Source organism: Channa argus, chromosome 5 (assembly GCF_033026475.1).
Source record: "Channa argus isolate prfri chromosome 5, Channa argus male v1.0, whole genome shotgun sequence".
Classification (NCBI taxonomy): Eukaryota; Metazoa; Chordata; class Actinopteri; order Anabantiformes; family Channidae; genus Channa; species Channa argus.
The window spans coordinates 15829649-15848419 of NC_090201.1; the positions used below are offsets into that span (position 1 = coordinate 15829649).

Below are 18771 nucleotides of genomic sequence, written 5' to 3' on the forward strand. Positions count from 1 at the left end.
TGCCACGAGGACACATTAACTACGTCAGCACACAAGTGGTTGTAGAGGTTTATTAAGTATGAGAATTACAGAATTTGATTAAAGGTATTTAGCAAGTATTGTACAAGTTTTAGAATAATATATACAAACATAAAAGTGTAGCTTCACATTTTTTTATTCACTATTATACTACCACTGTATTAAACATTTAAGGCCAAAATGTATTTATGGTTCTTTGGCACCTACATGACAACTGAAGGCCAATGCACTGATTTGGAACAGATGGTAAACATTCAAAACAAACTTAATGTCATTATTGAATAACATAGTTCAGTAAATGAACTTTGCTCTTTTAACAGGAATATTGCACAATTAGCTTGTGATGTAGCTTCTGTTGTAGATGTTATATTTAAAATCAGATAAAGTATTGCTTGGTTACATGCAAAGCAAAGGCAGTGAAATTTACCCAAGTACAGATACACATTTAAATAATCTTGGTGCTGTTAAATAAAAGAATTTCCAAGGTTAGACATTTAATAGCTATATGATACAGAAGTTTCTGTTTGTGGACACCATTCTCTGACAACTTTTCTGAACTAAAACTGCCAAAGTTCTGAACTTTCAGTTCATAAATCTTTAAATTCTTCGACAAATATTGAATAAACACTGTAATTTAAAATTGCATAAGTACTGCAAGTTAATCATATTTCAGATGGAAAATAATTAAGATAAAAGTGCAATCTAAAATGCTAAAAAAACATAACTTTTTTACAGCTTTAAATTACTTGGTACTAGAAGAAAAAACTACAGCAGCTACATACTGGGTTGAATATATGTGAATACATGCAGTAAATACTTATCCAAACATTCATAAAGCCTTGAGATTTGTCTGGCTTCTCATCGTGAAACTATATGATATGCAAGTTTTTTTTCATATGTGGTTGTCTAACTTAATATTTGTATTATAAGACTTATTGAAAATAATAATATATGATAATAGCAAGACAACAGGTGAATAACTGATTACATGCACAACATGTAAGAAGCATGATGAACACAGAAATGTTTAGAAAAACCAGTCCACCCAGTACAGAGACTCCACTGTGTGCAGGATTTCACCACTTCTGTCTGATTTCAGCAACATCCTGATCGCTGTTTCTGCTGGGACTCTTTCTTTAACACCATGGCTTCCTGTGTTGTGTCAGCTTTTTGACTCAACATCCTGACAACCAAACAACAACAAAAACAACATAATCAGCTGATACCACAGCAGGTAACATGACAAAACAGTAATAAAAGATGTGTAGAACATCAGTAAAGGGTGTGGGTTGTATTACCTCGCCATATTTTCTAAACACTGAATCACATTTTCACCTGTGGCAGCGCTACACTCCATGAATTTGAAGTTGTACTCCTGTGGAAGTAAAACAGCTGACTTTAGTGTGTGTGTTTGACAAATCTACAGTATCATGTTTATCGAGACGGGAGCTAATACAGATTTATTCACCTTAGCTAGGATTTCCCCATCTTGAGTTTTAACCTGCCGGTCTGCACGATCACTTTTGTTCCCAAGAAGTAAAACGGTCACATTATCTGGAGCCCCTTCCTGCAAAATATTGATTGGTTTACTTAATATTTAAATTGTTATTCAACTTTATTTATAAAGCACCAATTCACAACATAGTCATCCCAAGGCACTTTCTATAATAAAGTCAAGACTACACAGAAACAAATGCCACTAGAGCAAACCCTATGCAACGGTTCCAGCAGAACCAGGCTCAGGGTGGGCGGCAATCTGCCTTGATCGGTTGGGGTGAGGGGAAAGGGGAGAGAGAAAAGAAAAGCAACGACAACGGTGGAGGAAGGTGCTTTTGCTCATTTCTGTGAAAGATACACAGTTTTGGATTGTACAGTACTTGTGCAGAGGCCTGTGTTTATGGGTGTTTGCTCAATTCTTCTTTCTTATTTTGGTATTTAGAAACATCTTGGTTCTTGTATGGTGCAATAGAAATTGCACCATTGTAGTGAATGTCATAATTTATATTTTGCCAAATATATTAACTGCATAATAAATTTACCTAGTTTCTATAGAAAAAAAACTGGGCATTATTTCCATAATTAATTAAATTTCATAATCAAATGATATAGCCTATATGATATTAAGATTTGCAGAGCAGTGACCCATTTCACATTTAAACAGACTAAAGCACATACCTGAATGCAGTTCGCCCAGTAGCTGACAGCAGAGAAGCTCTTAGGCGAAGTGATGTCGTACATCAAGAGAAATGCCTGGGCTTTGTGAAAAATGTGCCTTGTGATGCTGTGAAACCTTTGAAGACAGTAAAAACATTTAATGAAAAACAGTCCACTAGAGATAACTAGCACATTTTAACTAAACATAGCAGTGACAAACATTATATAATGGCTAAACACTTCAAAGCTAGAAAGTGTGTTTCCAACTGATGTAATATTACTGGCTAATTTAGTTTTGACTTATGAAAGACTGTTTTTTAAGAGATGCATTCTGGATTTTTAGGAAAGACAAATGTAAAAATAGTCATTGCACAAATGTATATAAAATTAAGTTATACCACACACGTTGTTATATTTTAGCTCTTGTTGTTAGTTTTTTAGGTAATGTTCTGTTTTTCAGACTAAATATATCAAACATGAATGGGATCTTTAGAGCTTATCACATTACACTGAGTTAAACAATCATTTGATGAATGTGTTCACAATGAGGAGGCCTTCTATAAACTTCGTAGGGCCAATACTGAGTGTAGAACAGCACACTCCAACAGCCTCTTACATTAGTCAAAATTCAACAAACCTGTAGTTCAAGAAGTGAGCATGAAGACACCTACACTGTGTACACAGTAAACCAACCATCACTTTGCTCCATGGTTAATGACTGGCTGCATACAGGATGTTACTTGTAAGCATTGTCACATGCTCATAAAACATCTTGGTTGCCTAACAAGGTGTACACATTTCTGAGAACGCAGGATGTTGCCTTCAGGTTTAATAAGAATGTATCCCCTAAAACAGAAAGGCAAACTGTCCTCAACCGCCACAGAAACAAAGTAAACCAACTGGCACCACTTCCTGGAGTAAAAAGTATATTTATGCCAATAAGCCACAGAATAACACCATGTACTTATAAGAGTACCCTCCCTTTTAGATTTGAACAAGCTGCAGCTTGTAACCTTGCTGTCCAGGCACTCTGCATACCTGCAGCCGACACTAGAGGGACCTGCATTAGGATACTTGACTTATGCTTTATGGTCACTTGTGGATGTAATGTGAAAGAGGACCTGAATTCTGGGACTAATAAATTACTCGTCATCATTACTTGTTGTTCTATGACACTGTGGGGGCCTCTGCGGTTTTCTACGTCATCGTATGCTCAGCGGGTAGCACTACAGACAGGGACAGGAAGAGACTCAGTGAGATGGTTAAAAGAGCCTGCTCCATCTTGGGCAGCACACTCGATTCAATCAAGGAGGTGGTGGACAGAAGGATGTCGGCCAAACTGACATCCATCAGGGATCAACCCCCTGCACCACACTGTGGAGGCTCAGAGCAGCTCCTTCAGCACAAGACTGTTGCACCCCCAGTGTATGAAGGAGCACTATTGCAGGTCTTTCGTCCCCACAGATATCAGACTGTACAACACATCAATGCAGTGAGACACAAATGGGAGTAACTTTTTTGTGTATTTGTTATCTGTATTGTCATTATGGGTGAAACCTTTGTGTCTGTTATGTTATGTTATCTTTTCGTATCTTATTATAAACACTTTCTTTGGAGGCAGTCGCCTGAGGAGACAAAATTACTTCTAAAATGCAAAACTAGCATACTTTTACCTTTAATTTAAATTCATAGTGTCTCAATTATGTAATCTATAAGAAAACAAAACCTCACCTTTCTTGACCTGCTGTGTCCCATAAATGTAGTATCACAGGTTTTCCGTCCACAACTACAGTCCACTTGCAAGAATCGAGACCTACATAATTTTTAATGTAACATTATTCTGCATATTTAGTGTACAAATTTTTACAGAAATATAATGGGTAAAGATCAGTATCTTACCAACAGATGCAGGCAAATCAAAAGAAAACTTTCCACTATGAGCCCGTTTCATGAAGGAGGTCTTGCCAACGCTGGTGTCTCCAACCATCATGACATTGAAACTTTTTAACCCAACGGCTGCTCCTGTGGATTCACCTACTGAGGAGAAAACAAAGGTATAAAAAAAGTCTACAATTAGCTGCTTTCTACTGTGACCCAGAGTTTAATGTTTAAGTATAAATGTTCTATTTACCAAGAGAAAGCTTCTTTTGATTCTCTGAATCAAGGGGTGTTGCAGTGATCACCTCAGTCACTGGTTCAGGCAGCTTCTGACTGTGGAACCAAAAACTATGTGTTAGATAACATAAGATGCAGCATGTTACGTAACATGACATTCTGCAAGTTTTTAGTTGTATTTATTTCCCCCCCACACATTATAATGTTTAGTATGTGGTTTTTATTACATAGGATTGCTATCATTTGGAATGTTTCGAGGCTACTGTAATTGTCCCCTTAATCAGAAACAAGTCTTGGATTGAATGATTTGCTCCATAGCAATAAATATCTACATAATTAAAAAAACAAAAACGAAAACACACTGCTCACAAACAACATCTAACAAAATACAAGAATGCCAAAGCACACCTTAATAAGCTATAAGCTTTCTGTGCTTAAAACCAAGCACACATGAATAAGACCCATCCCAGTTATTTGTCTGTCCTCCTTCAGCTGCCTGTTAATTGCTGTCATTGATAAATAAACTTTGTAATGAGTGTATTTGCATCCCTACTTTTAACCTGGTTTGACTGAGCATCTGAACAACTCTGAAGGAGTTCAGACCAGAAGAAAATTCACTGTGGACTATTCAATAGCCTACTGCAGTAGGAAGTTGGTAACATGAGTGCACTACAAACCAAAAATATCACTGACATCAGGGAGCCACCTAATTTGTTCCAAAGTCATTCTGCAGCAGGACAAGCCCAAACACATATCAAGAGTCATAAACAAAATCTTTAGCAAGAGGAAGAACAGGAAGTCCTGCAACAAATGGTATGACCCTAGTAAGGACTGATCTCAGTCGAGACAGACAAGGAGAACTGTGGCATATTTTTCAAGATGCTTGATTTACTTTATCTGCTAAGTACATTGAGAAACTCCCAAGTGTACCTTAATTGCTATTTTTAAAAAGTCAAAGGATGGTTCTCACTAAATACTGGCATTTTCAATGTGCCCCAATTTTACTTATGGCGGCAAAATTTTTTGCAGTACTGTAGTACAAAGGGTCAGTAATCAAATTGAGTTGTAACAGATTTATACTTTTACTGACAATTGGTTCTTGTTGATGTTAAACTATTCTCTGACAGTAACCCAAAAAGCTTGGCTTGTAAAAAGATAGTTAAGCAGCTGGACCAACCTTGGTGAGTTGGGACTTACCTCACAGGCCTTGGTGACTCTCCTGGCCTTGAGGAGCTGATGTTGGATGATGGTTTCTTGTCACTTTCACCAACCTGCAGAGATTACAACAGCTTGGTATTCATGTGACAATGTGGGAGTTTCTACTTTAATTGCAAATTTAGTCTTCAAACGATTACATCTTGTTATAAACTGTTTGAAAAATTCTAAACATAATGTTTAATGGTTTCACAATGAACTCTTACATAGAATTAGATTTACGGTCATTTATTAGAGGGAAACACAGTATTGTGAAGGTAGAGGCTTGCATTAAATGCTTATAAATAACTCATTTCACATATCGTCTTGACTAGCTGACATGTAAACCTGCCTGCTTAAAAAAAGTATCAGAAGAAGGCCTTGAAACAGCACACAGATCGAGAAGACTGATACGTGTTTATGTTCTCCTTTTCACCATGTGAAACTTGTAGTGTGGACCACATGTTCCTATTTTGGTTCACTGCATCATTGAGTTTGCAACAAACACTTGTTTTTATGCTAATGAAACAGCAACACAGCTACTATGCAAAAAAACAAAGCTACAACTACAATTAATGCATGTGCTAGTGAATCAAATCACTAAATTAAGAGCCAAATAACGCTGCAAAGGAATTGTACTGTGCACTGTACAAAATTCACCTGAATTTCTTCTTTATACTTTTTACTTGTTAATGCCAGAACTCAGGGAAGTGTTATCAACAACAAAGTGAGACTAGTAACTAAACACACTGGTTTATTTTACAAAAGTAAACACATTTTTGCAAAATGCTAATTTAAATGCAGTGCAAAGAGCTGCCTGTTCACTTCGGTTTAGGTAAAGTCATCATGAATAAAAATCCGAAAAGCAAATTGAAGTTCACACGACTTTAAAAAAAGAAAGAGCAGAATTATAAAAAGTATTTTCATTGGTCCTTACCTCAGATATTGTGTCCAGGACCAGACCTTCATCACTGTGTTCATTTATTGTCTTGATGCCACTTTCGTCTGTCATACCTCTGACATCCCTCCCTTTTTGTGGATCTGTTATGCTGTCCTCTTCTGCTACTTGATCTTCACAGTTAGGATTTCCACGTGACTTCCGGTGAGATCCCATTTTTCTTCTTCTGCCTCCAGATGCTGACTCTGACATAACATTGGGTTTGGGGGAAGTGCATGGTTCTGCAGAGAGGTAATCTGAACTTATTTGATGTTCTGTTTCTAATACTTGGCTGAGAGGAGCACGACTTTCTTCAACATTCTGGTGACGCTGTGGCTCTTTGACTCCTGAGGCATTTCCGGTCAAATCGTCTCCAACAATTGGTACAGTTACCTCATTAACCACCTCTTGCTTTTCACAAAAGTCTTCCCTTTTGGATTGTGACACAGGAATCTTGCGAGTGGAGCCCAACTTTCTTCTCCTGTTGGTTGAACTGAAATTTGGACTTGTGGCCTTCATTTCAAAGTTTGTGTTGCAAGCTTCTTGATTTGTGCTGTATAGCTCCTGTACACTAGCCTGGACCTTGGTTTCTCCAGCTGCTCCTCTGACCGAAGATTTAACTTTTTTCAAATCTGGCACAGTCACACCAGGTGCTTCTTGTGATTTCAAAGCATGGTCCGGTATATCTTTTATGCCCTCTTGAATTAGCTCATTATTTTGTGCAATCTCATTTAAGGACACTGGGATACAGTAAGAGTTTATAGCATCTTCCGTATTTGGAGACAGCCACGGACTTACAGAGCGTCTGTTTCTTCCAGCAACCACTGAAGTTATGTGTATCGCAGAATCATTCAGCTGTGATGGCTCCTCACCCACATTTCTCTCACTATCCTCTTGTTGTTCTTCATACACACTACTCAGTGACAGGTGTCTTTCATTTAGTGATACCTGTGGGGTTACAATTGGTGGCAATTCCTCCACAACTTCCATATTGCCAAGTTTTGTCCTGTCAAGTTCTGCATCCAAGTTGCTTTGTTTTGAGTTGTCTTTGTCATCTACTTGTTCCTCTGGTTTTCTAATGAGCTTGCGAGAAGAGCCCATTTTTCTTCTCCTCTGTGTGGATTTTCCTTCCAAATTTACATTGCTGTCTAAATGAGTTTCTTCTTGTACACTTTGTTGGCTCCTTTGTGCGTCCATTGGTGAAAACTTTGCACTTTTCTTAGAATCCCCCACATCAAGTTCTTGTTCCAGTAACACTTTGTCACAAGATGAAGATTCTGTGTTTTGGACATGAAATGCTTCCTCTTGGCAAAGTACATTTGAGATGACAGACCTGCAGCTGACAATGTCGTCACATGACATCCTCTGTAAGGCTGAATCATCTTTCAAACTGGAGGCATCCGGTGTCAATTCCATTTTAACTGACCCATAGTCTGTAAGCGAAGTTAAATTCTTCAACTCATTTCTATTATTTTTCTTTTCACCTTCGCTGAATTCCAGACTGAATTTGAGCAAGTCATCTTTGTCTGACCTTGTAATGTCAACTGACACCATTGTAGTGGTTTCTATAATGTTCTGTAACAATGTTGTATTTTTCTCTTGAACCTTTTTTGTGGTTTCTCCTTCATTCACTAATGTTATTTTTTCAGCAGGTTTGACACCTGGATCAGTTTGCTGCTTTAATTTTTCCAGTCTTGTTGTTTCTATTGAAGATGACGTTTTTGTTGTTTCAGAGGATTCATCACAGCATGTTGTTTCTACAACTTCCTCTTCACACTTGCGATGTGTTTCAGTAACAGAGTCCAGTCCATGCTGGTTTCCTTTATTTCTTCGGCTCGACCCCAGTTTCCTTTTGGTTGCTGTAAATTTGAAGCCCGTTACAGTTTCTGTTTGAGCTTTGATGCTCTTACAATAGTCCTGAGGTTGGGAATCCAAAGGCAGGGTTTGGACAGATGGCTGGTCCTCCTTATCCGTGATATTACTAATTTGATGCATTTCTTGCAATTGTGTTGACTTAATGTCTTCTTCATGCACTTTCTTTGCAGTATTCTTTGAATTTTGAACACCTCTGACTTCTGTTAAGTTGAAACGATCACGTTGTTCCTCATTTGTAGTTACCTCATATAGTGATAAAACTGTTGGTTGCTCAACAATGCATTTGAGTTCTGTATGTTCCTCTGGGCTGTTTTTTCCTGTGGTTCCCTCCATTGTGACAGAAAGACCTATATGATCAGATTTTAAATGCAAGTCATTCAGCAAACTGCTGGCTTGTAAAATCCCCCATTGCATTAACAATTCAGTGTCCTTTTCTCTTTCTTTGCTTTCTGTATCTGTTACAGAAGAAACATGGGGACATTTCTTGTCATGCAAGTCTGTGAAATCTGATTGGTCAGTTGGTTTCTGGTATGATTCAGCAACAGAGTTCTTAAAATTCTGTGGTCCCTTATTTCTACGACTATAACCAAGTCTTCTTTTGCTCCCAGTGCAGCTAAAGCCTGTGTTATGTTGCTCATCTATGCTAACAGAATTGTCCGGATTCCGGGGGTCAAAAAGAGCATGCATTTCTGAGTGCAGGGCTTTTAAAGAATATTCACTCTCAAGTTTGGAGGAGAGGATGTCCTTCTCCAGATGACTTTTGTGTTCAGCACAAGATTTGATTTCATTCTCTTCTTGGCGTTCATTCTCATACACTGTTTTAAGAACATTGTCCACTCTTTCTATTTCACTTTTCTGTGGTTTGTTGGTAGCATGTGCATGATAATCAACCTTCAACTGATCTAAAGCTTTGAAGTTGTTTGATTCTGTAGGATGCTCCTCCTTGTCAGAATTTATAACTTCCTGTCTGGCAGCAGGATAATCAGTAATGCTTTTAACACTTAATTGTGATTGGTGTGTGTCCTTGATATTAACTTCACATTTTGAGTTTACAGAAATTATATTAGAATGTTCTGTACCATCATGTGTCACACCTGAGTAATAAATCTGAGATATTTGTTGCATTTGTGTAGACTGTGTGTCCACTAGTTCAGATTGGTCTTTCTGGCTTCCAGAGCAGTTATAAGAACTTTGTGTAAGATCATGGGTTTTATCTTCAGAGGAGTAAACAATTTCTTGCAGTTCTTGCATTTGGGTTGGTTCAATCTCTTGTTCGAGCTCTTTATTTACAACGTCTACTGAATCATGAGCTGCTCTGACTTCAGGTAAGTGGAAATGCTCATTTTGTTCCTCACACGCTTCTTGAAGATTTTCAGTTTGGTGAATTAAACTTTCCCGGTCTGCATCTGGATATTTTATCAGCTTCAGAACCTCAGAAGAATAACCAGGTATAGATGCTGTATACAAAGAGACGTCATCTGTCTCAGAGATGGTAATATCTTGCTCAGTGTCTTGTCTTAATTCTTCCGGTCTCATTGTCTGTAATGCTGATGTTTCGGTTGTTGTTTCAAGGACTTCACTGACTGGGATATTTTCTTCAATTTCCTCTGTGTGTCCAGCAGAAAACTCCTTGACATGGCGTTGTCCTTTTTTCTTACGGCTGGATCCCAGTTTTCTCCTGTTGCCAATGTGTGTGAGGTCAGTGTTTTTTTCCTTGTCTATGTTCACGCTACTGTCCTGAGGTTGTGAACCCAAATGAATATGAATTTCTGATTCCAAGACTGGAAAAGATTTGCTCTCTTCATCTTCAGAAAAAAGTCCATCCTTCTTTTGATGACTTGATTGGTCAGCACAGTGGTTTATGTCGTCCTCTACCTGGCATTCATTGTTGATGTCCGGATCTACTGCGGTTACTGCTCTTTCTAAATCATCAATCTGTGGTTTTATGGAATCATATGGATAATGATCAGCATTTGTCTGGTGTAAAATCATTACATCACTTTCTTGTGTAGGATTTTCTCCTTTGCTATCTCCAGGATTTGAATCTTCCTGAATGGTAATGAAATTGTCAGTACTTACTACAATCAGCTCAGAGTGGGATGTGTCCACTAGTTCAGATTGGTCTTTTTGGCTTCCAGAGCAGTTATCAGAACTTTGTGTAAGATCATGGGTTTTATCTTCATGGCAGTAATCAATTTCTTGCAGTTCTTGCATTTGGGTTGGTTCAATCTCTTGTTCGAGCTTTTTATTTACAGCGTCTACTGAATCATGAGCTGCTCTGACTTCAGGTAAGTGGAAATGTTCATTTTGTTCCTCACACGCTTCTTGAAGATTTTCACTTTGGTGAATTAAACTTTCCTGGTCTGCATCTGGATAGTTTATCAGTTTCATAACCTCAGAAGAATAACCAGGTACAGATGCTGAATACAAAGAGACGTCATCTGTCTCAGAGATGATAATATCTTGCTCAGTGTCTTGTCTTAATTCTTCTGGCCTCATTGTCTGTAATGCTGATGTTTCTGTTGTTGTTTCAAGGACTTCACTGACTGGGATATTCTCTTCAATTTCCTCTGTGTGTCCAGCAGAAGACTCTTTAACATGGTGTCGTCCTTTTTTCTTACGGCTGGATCCCAGTTTTCTCCTGTTTCCAATTAGGTTTAGGTCAGTGTTGTTTTCCTTGTCTATGTTCACACTACTGTCCTGAGGTTGTGAACCCAAATGAGTATGAATTTCTGATTCCAAGACTGGAAAAGATTTGCTCTCTTCATCTTCAGAAAAAAGTCCATCCTTCTTTTGATGACTTGATTTTTCAGCACAGTGGTCTATGTCATCCTCTACCTGGCATTCATTGTTGATCTCCTGATCTACTGCAGTTACTGCTCTTTCTAAATCATCAATCTGTGGTTTCATGGCATCATACGAATAATGATCAGCATTTGTCTGGTGTAAAATCACGACATCACCTTCTTGTATAGGATTTTCTAATTGGCTATCTCCAGGATGTGAATCATCCTGAACGGTAAAGAAATTGTCATCAATTTCTACCACTAGTTCAGATTGGTCTTTCTGGCTTCCAGAGCAGTTATCAGAACTTTGTGTAAGATCATGGGTTTTATCTTCAGAGGAGTAATCAATTTCTTGCAGTTCTTGCATTTGGGTTGGTTCAATCTCTTGTTCGAGCTCTTTATTTACAGCGTCTACTGAATCATGAGCTGCTCTGACTTCAGGTAAGTGGAAATGTTCATTTTGTTCCTCACACGCTTCTTGAAGATTTTCACTTTGGTGAATTAAACTTTCCTGGTCTGCTTCTGGATATTTTATCAGCTTCAGAACCTCAGAAGAATAACCAGGTATAGATGCTGAATACAAAGAGACGTCATCTGTCTCAGAGATGATAATATCTTGCTCAGTGTCTTGTCTTAATTCTTCTGGCCTCATTGTCTGTAATGCTGATGTTTCTGTTGTTGTTTCAAGGACTTCACTGACTGAGATATTCTCTTCAATTTCCTCTGTGTGTCCAGCAGAAAACTCCTTGACATGGTGTCGTCCTTTTTTCTTACGGCTGGATCCCAGTTTTCTCCTGTTTCCAATTAGGTTTAGGTCAGTGTTGTTTTCCTTGTCTATGTTCACACTACTGTCCTGAGGTTGTGAACCCAAATGAGTATGAATTTCTGATTCCAGGACTTGATAAGATTTGCTCTCTTTATGTTCAGAAAAAAGTCCATCCTTCTTTTGATGACTTGATTGGTCAGCATAGTGGTTTATGTCGTCCTCTACCTGGCATTCATTGTTGATGTCCGGATCTACTGCAGTTACTGCTCTTTCTAAATCATCAATCTGTGGTTTCATGGCATCATATGGATAATGATCAGCATTTGTCTGGTGTAAAATCACCACATGACTTTCTTGTGTAGGATTTTCTCCTCGGCTGTCTCCAGGATTTGAATCTTCCTGAACGGTAATGAAATTGTCAGTACTTTCTACAATCAGCTCAGAGTGGGATGTGTCCACTAGTTCAGATTGGTCTTTTTGGCTTCCAGAACAGTTATCAGAACTTTGTGTAAGATCATGGGTTTTATCTTCAGAGGAGTTATCAATTTCTTGCAGTTCTTGCATTTGGGTTGGTTCAATCTCTTGTTCGAGCTCTTTATTTACAGCGTCTACTGAATCATGAGCTGCTCTGACTTCAGGTAAGTGGAAATGCTCATTTTGTTCATCATCTGTAGACAAGTCAACTTCACTCTGAAAAGTTTGAGATTTGACATTTACTTCCAGTGTGACTTCAACTGACTCATTAAATGTTTGTACTTTAAAGTCAGTTTCTCGATCCCATGCTGCTTGAAGATTTTCAGTTTGGTGAATTAAACTTTCCCGGTCTGCATCTGGATATTTTATCAGCTTCAGAACCTCAGAAGAATAACCAGGTATAGATGCTGAATACAAAGAGACGTCATCTGTCTCAGAGATGGTAATATCTTGCTCAGTGTCTTGTCTTAATTCTTCCGGTCTCATTGTCTGTAATGCTGATGTTTCTGTTGTTGTTTCAAGGACTTCACTGACTGGGATATTCTCTTCAATTTCCTCTGTGTGTCCAGCAGAAGACTCTTTAACATGGTGTCGTCCTTTTTTCTTACGGCTGGATCCCAGTTTTCTCCTGTTGCCAATGTGGGTGAGGTCAGTGTTATTTTCCTTGTCTATGTTCACACTACTGTCCTGAGGTTGTGAACCCAAATGAGTATGAATTTCTGATTCCAGGACTTGATAAGATTTTCTCTCTTCATCTTCAGAAAAAAGTCCATCCTTCTTTTGATGACTTGATTGGTCAGCACAGTGGTCTATGTCATCCTCTACCTGGCATTCATTGTTGATCTCCTGATCTACTGCAGTTACTGCTCTTTCTAAATCATCAATCTGTGGTTTCATGGCATCATACGAATAATGATCAGCATTTGTCTGGTGTAAAATCACAACATCACCTTCTTGTATAGGATTTTCTAATTGGCTATCTCCAGGATGTGAATCATCCTGAACGGTCATGAAATTGTCATCAATTTCTACCACTAGTTCAGATTGGTCTTTCTGGCTTCCAGAGCAGTTATCAGAACTTTGTGTAAGATCATGGGTTTTATCTTCATGGCAGTAATCAATTTCTTGCAGTTCTTGCATTTGGGTTGGTTCAATCTCTTGTTCGAGCTCTTTATTTACAGCGTCTACTGAATCATGAGCTGCTCTGACTTCAGGTAAGTGGAAATGTTCATTTTGTTCCTCACACGCTTCTTGAAGATTTTCACTTTGGTGAATTAAACTTTCCCGGTCTGCATCTGGATATTTTATCAGCTTCAGAACCTCAGAAGAATAACCAGGTATAGATGCTGAATACAAAGAGACGTCATCTGTCTCAGAGATGGTAATATCTTGCTCAGTGTCTTGTCTTAATTCTTCCGGTCTCATTGTCTGTAATGCTGATGTTTCTGTTGTTGTTTCAAGGACTTCACTGACTGGGATATTCTCTTCAATTTCCTCTGTGTGTCCAGCAGAAGACTCTTTAACATGGTGTCGTCCTTTTTTCTTACGGCTGGATCCCAGTTTTCTCCTGTTGCCAATGTGGGTGAGGTCAGTGTTATTTTCCTTGTCTATGTTCACACTACTGTCCTGAGGTTGTGAACCCAAATGAGTATGAATTTCTGATTCCAGGACTTGATAAGATTTGCTCTCTTCATCTTCAGAAAAAAGTCCATCCTTCTTTTGATGACTTGATTGGTCAGCACAGTGGTTTATGTCATCCTCTACCTGGCATTCATTGTTGATGTCCGGATCTACTGCAGTTACTGCTCTTTCTAAATCATCAATCTGTGGTTTCATGGCATCATACGAATAATGATCAGCATTTGTCTGGTGTAAAATCACCACATCACTTTCTTGTGTAGAATTTTCTCCTTGGCTGTCTCCAGGATGTGAATCTTCCTGAACGGTAATGAAATTGTCAGTACTTTCTACAATCAACTCCACTAGTTCAGATTGGTCTTTCTGGCTTCCAGAGCAGTTATCAGAACTTTGTGTAAGATCATGGGATTTATCTTCATGGCAGTAATCAATTTCTTGCAGTTCTTGCATTTGGGTTGGTTCAATCGCTTGTTCGAGCTCTTTATTTACAGCGTCTACTGAATCATGAGCTGCTCTGACTTCAGGTAAGTGAAAATGCTCATTTTGTTCCTCACACGCTTCTTGAAGATTTTCAGTTTGGTGAATTAAACTTTCCCGGTCTGCATCTGGATATTTTATCAGCTTCAGAACCTCAGAAGAATAACCAGGTATAGATGCTGAATACAAAGAGACGTCATCTGTCTTAGAGATGATAATATCTTGCTCAGTGTCTTGTCTTAATTCTTCCGGTCTCATTGTCTGTAATGCTGATGTTTCGGTTGTTGTTTCAAGGACTTCACTGACTGGGATATTCTCTTCAGTTTCCTCTGTGTGTCCAGCAGAAAACTCCTTGACATGGCGTTGTCCTTTTTTCTTACAGGTGGATCCCAGTTTTCTCCTGTTGCCAATGTGGGTGAGGTCAGTGTTGTTTTCCTTGTCTATGTTCACACTACTGTCCTGAGGTTGTGAACCCAAATGAGTATGAATTTCTGATTCCAGGACTTGATAAGATTTGCTCTCTTCATCTTCAGAAAAAAGTCCATCCTTCTTTTGATGACTTGATTGGTCAGCACAGTGGTCTATGTCATCCTCTACCTGGCATTCATTGTTGATCTCCTGATCTACTGCAGTTACTGCTCTTTCTAAATCATCAATCTGTGGTTTCATGGCATCATACGAATAATGATCAGCATTTGTCTGGTGTAAAATCACAACATCACCTTCTTGTATAGGATTTTCTAATTGGCTATCTCCAGGATGTGAATCATCCTGAACGGTAATGAAATTGTCATCAATTTCTACCACTAGTTCAGATTGGTCTTTCTGGCTTCCAGAGCAGTTATCAGAACTTTGTGTAAGATCATGGGTTTTATCTTCAGAGGAGTAATCAATTTCTTGCAGTTCTTGCATTTGGGTTGGTTCAATCTCCTGTTCGAGCTCTTTATTTACAGCGTCTACTGAATCATGAGCTGCTCTGACTTCAGGTAAGTGGAAATGTTCATTTTGTTCCTCACACGCTTCTTGAAGATTTTCACTTTGGTGAATTAAACTTTCCTGGTCTGCTTCTGGATATTTTATCAGCTTCAGAACCTCAGAAGAATAACCAGGTATAGATGCTGAATACAAAGAGACGTCATCTGTCTCAGAGATGATAATATCTTGCTCAGTGTCTTGTCTTAATTCTTCTGGCCTCATTGTCTGTAATGCTGATGTTTCTGTTGTTGTTTCAAGGACTTCACTGACTGAGATATTCTCTTCAATTTCCTCTGTGTGTCCAGCAGAAAACTCCTTGACATGGTGTCGTCCTTTTTTCTTACGGCTGGATCCCAGTTTTCTCCTGTTTCCAATTAGGTTTAGGTCAGTGTTGTTTTCCTTGTCTATGTTCACACTACTGTCCTGAGGTTGTGAACCCAAATGAGTATGACTTTCTGATTCCAGGACTTGATAAGATTTGCTCTCTTTATGTTCAGAAAAAAGTCCATCCTTCTTTTGATGACTTGATTGGTCAGCATAGTGGTTTATGTCGTCCTCTACCTGGCATTCATTGTTGATGTCCGGATCTACTGCAGTTACTGCTCTTTCTAAATCATCAATCTGTGGTTTCATGGCATCATATGGATAATGATCAGCATTTGTCTGGTGTAAAATCACCACATCACTTTCTTGTGTAGGATTTTCTCCTTGGCTGTCTCCAGGATTTGAATCTTCCTGAACGGTAATGAAATTGTCAGTACTTTCTACAATCAGCTCAGAGTGGGATGTGTCCACTAGTTCAGATTGGTCTTTTTGGCTTCCAGAACAGTTATCAGAACTTTGTGTAAGATCATGGGTTTTATCTTCATGGGAGTAATCAATTTCTTGCAGTTCTTGCATTTGGGTTGGTTCAATCTCTTGTTCGAGCTCTTTATTTACAGCGTCTACTGAATCATGAGCTGCTCTGACTTCAGGTAAGTGGAAATGTTCATTTTGTTCATCATCTGTAGACAAGTCAACTTCACTCTGAAGAGTTTGAGATTTGACATTTACTTCCAGTGTGACTGCAACTGACTCATTAAATGTGTCTACTTTAAAGTCAGTTTCTCGATCCCATGCTGCTTGAAGATTTTCAGTTTGGTGAATTAAACTTTCCTGGTCTGCTTCTGGATAGTTTATCAGTTTCATAACCTCAGAAGAATAACCAGGTATAGATGCTGAATACAAAGAGACGTCATCTGTCTCAGAGATGATAATATCTTGCTCAGTGTCTTGTCTTAATTCTTCTGGCCTCATTGTCTGTAATGTAACAGAATTTTCCACATTGTCACATGTTGTATTTTCAAATGGGTCAACATCATGAAGATCTTGCAACTGTGTTGATATAACCGGCTGTTCATGGACTTTTGCTACATTATCTGTTGAGTGTTGGGCTTGTTTGACTGCAAGTATTTTGACATGGTCAGTTGGTTCTTGATTTGTCAACTCTTCATTTTTGTGTAAGAACCATTTTGTTTGCTCAACACTGCAGTGAGAATGTGCATGTCTACCTCCACTACTTTTCCTTTCTGTTTTTATTTCTGCTGACATAGAAGAGTCCATATTTTGTGAAGTTACAGGTGACTCACTCACCAATCTATTTGCCTGTAAATTGACCTGCTGAGTTAACATTTCTGGGTCATCACAGTTCTTTTGTTCTAATTTTTTAACAGCATGCGTGCTGGGAAATTCATCAATTTTATCTTCAACAACTTGTGGGCCAATAAGTTGTGTATTGACTGAGGGACTTTGATGTACAAATGAACTATTTAACTCAGAGTTGCCAACAAGATCTTCCGCCGCTTTGACTTGACTGTTTCTGTTGTCAGTTTCCACTGATTTTACCTGCACTACTGTCTGTATTAGTGATGACATTTTAGTTGTTTCAAAGACTTTATTGCCCCTTGTATTTCTGTTCCCAAAGTCTATGTCAGTTTGGGCATCTATGCTTCCATCTGTCTCTTGAGGCTGGGAAGTCAAGAGAGTAGACACATGCTCATTTTGTACTTTATCAGCAGATTTGTCATCCAATGGTAAGGAAATATTGCATTCAAGTTCAGCATTTTGTGTTCTCTCTGCGTTGGCCGAAAACCATTTAAGTGATTCTACGTGTGACTCACTCATCAACCAATTGCTGTGTAAATTTCCATCCTGCCATAACAAGTCTGTATCTTCATCTCCAACACTGTTAACTTCTTCTATTGCAGAATACATATTGAGAAGTTTATCTGGCATCTCCCTGGAATTTAATTTGTCAATATGCTCTTGTTCAACTGTGGGACATGAAACTACACTTTGACTAGATATGTCAGAGAAGTCAACACTCTGAAGAGTGTAAGACTTATGAGTCACTTTCAGCATTTTGTCTGATTTACAGGAATCAGACATCACTTTACACTCATTTCCACTTGTAGACAAACTTTCCAGGACATCCTCTGAAGAGGCAATTAAATCGGGGCTCTCAACCTCAGACGGCATAGCAGAATACAAGGAGCTGTTGTGTGTTGCATTCTCTTCAGATTCTCTTTTAGCCAATTCTGCCAGTCTCTCAGATTGTTTTGTCAATGACATATGCATTGTTGCAAGGGCTTCATTACCTCTGTTCTTTTCCTCAACTTCCTCTCCAATTTGGTAGTATGATTCAGTTGCCGAGCCCTGTACACGCTGCCTTCCTCTGGATTTTCGACTAGACCCAAGTTTTCTTTTGTTTTCAAACTGTTCCGGTGATCGTGGATGTTGTCCTTCAGACATTGACTTCTCAGGATTAGCAAATAAGCTTAACGATTCAGTATTTTCTTGGGGTACATGAGGCAGTGATGCAGAAGTTCTGTCCGTGTCAAATTCAACCTCAAGTGCATTATTTTGCTTTGCAACACTGCGACGTGAACCAAGTCTTTTTTTCTTCTCATCTTTTCTTGTATTTGAAGCAGACATTTCTAATCTTCCTTCCTGAATCATGAGACACTTAGTCATGCAATGGGTCAGCAAATCAAATTAATTTCTACTTTCCATCAGGTACCACAAAGTTAATTTAGAGATAATTGTATCCAATAAATTGTCTTTTAGCTTCCCATAATTGCCCAACAACATAAAATTCGCAGTAACACAATTTATCTTAATAGTTTCAGCCCCTCTATATTATAGTTACAAAGTCACATGTACTTACCACCCAAATCTGGCACCTCTGTCGTTTCACAACACGAGCCACTTTGAGATGTCAAGTCATCACCGTGTGCTTAACGGTAGTTACATTTCACACATGAGGGTGTTCCTATACTGCAACCATGACTGATGGTTTCCTGTGTGGGCTATGCTTGCAGCTT

The 18771-nt window shown here is 38.7% G+C and overlaps 1 protein-coding gene across 3 annotated transcripts; it reads right to left on the reverse strand.

The window, feature by feature from the left end:
- Positions 1–32: 32 nt before the first annotated feature.
- Positions 33–18758, reverse strand: rab44 (RAB44, member RAS oncogene family). 3 transcript variants are annotated; one of them, XM_067503147.1, is made up of 10 exons: positions 18615–18758; positions 6419–18397; positions 5485–5558; positions 4304–4383; positions 4072–4206; positions 3904–3985; positions 2194–2308; positions 1487–1585; positions 1317–1393; positions 33–1201 (listed from the first exon to the last, which is right to left on the reverse strand). In XM_067503147.1, the coding sequence occupies exons 2-10, from the start codon at positions 18380–18382 to the stop codon at positions 1114–1116; spliced, it is 12714 nt and encodes a 4237-aa protein (XP_067359248.1). In that variant the 5' UTR covers positions 18383–18397; positions 18615–18758; the 3' UTR covers positions 33–1113. The 3 variants fall into 3 exon arrangements, with proteins under 3 accessions (XP_067359248.1, XP_067359247.1, XP_067359250.1); XM_067503146.1 differs by having other exon boundaries at positions 4072–4209; XM_067503149.1 differs by lacking the exon at positions 18615–18758 and having other exon boundaries at positions 4072–4209; positions 6419–16708.
- Between the last annotated feature and the right edge of the window lie 13 nt (positions 18759–18771).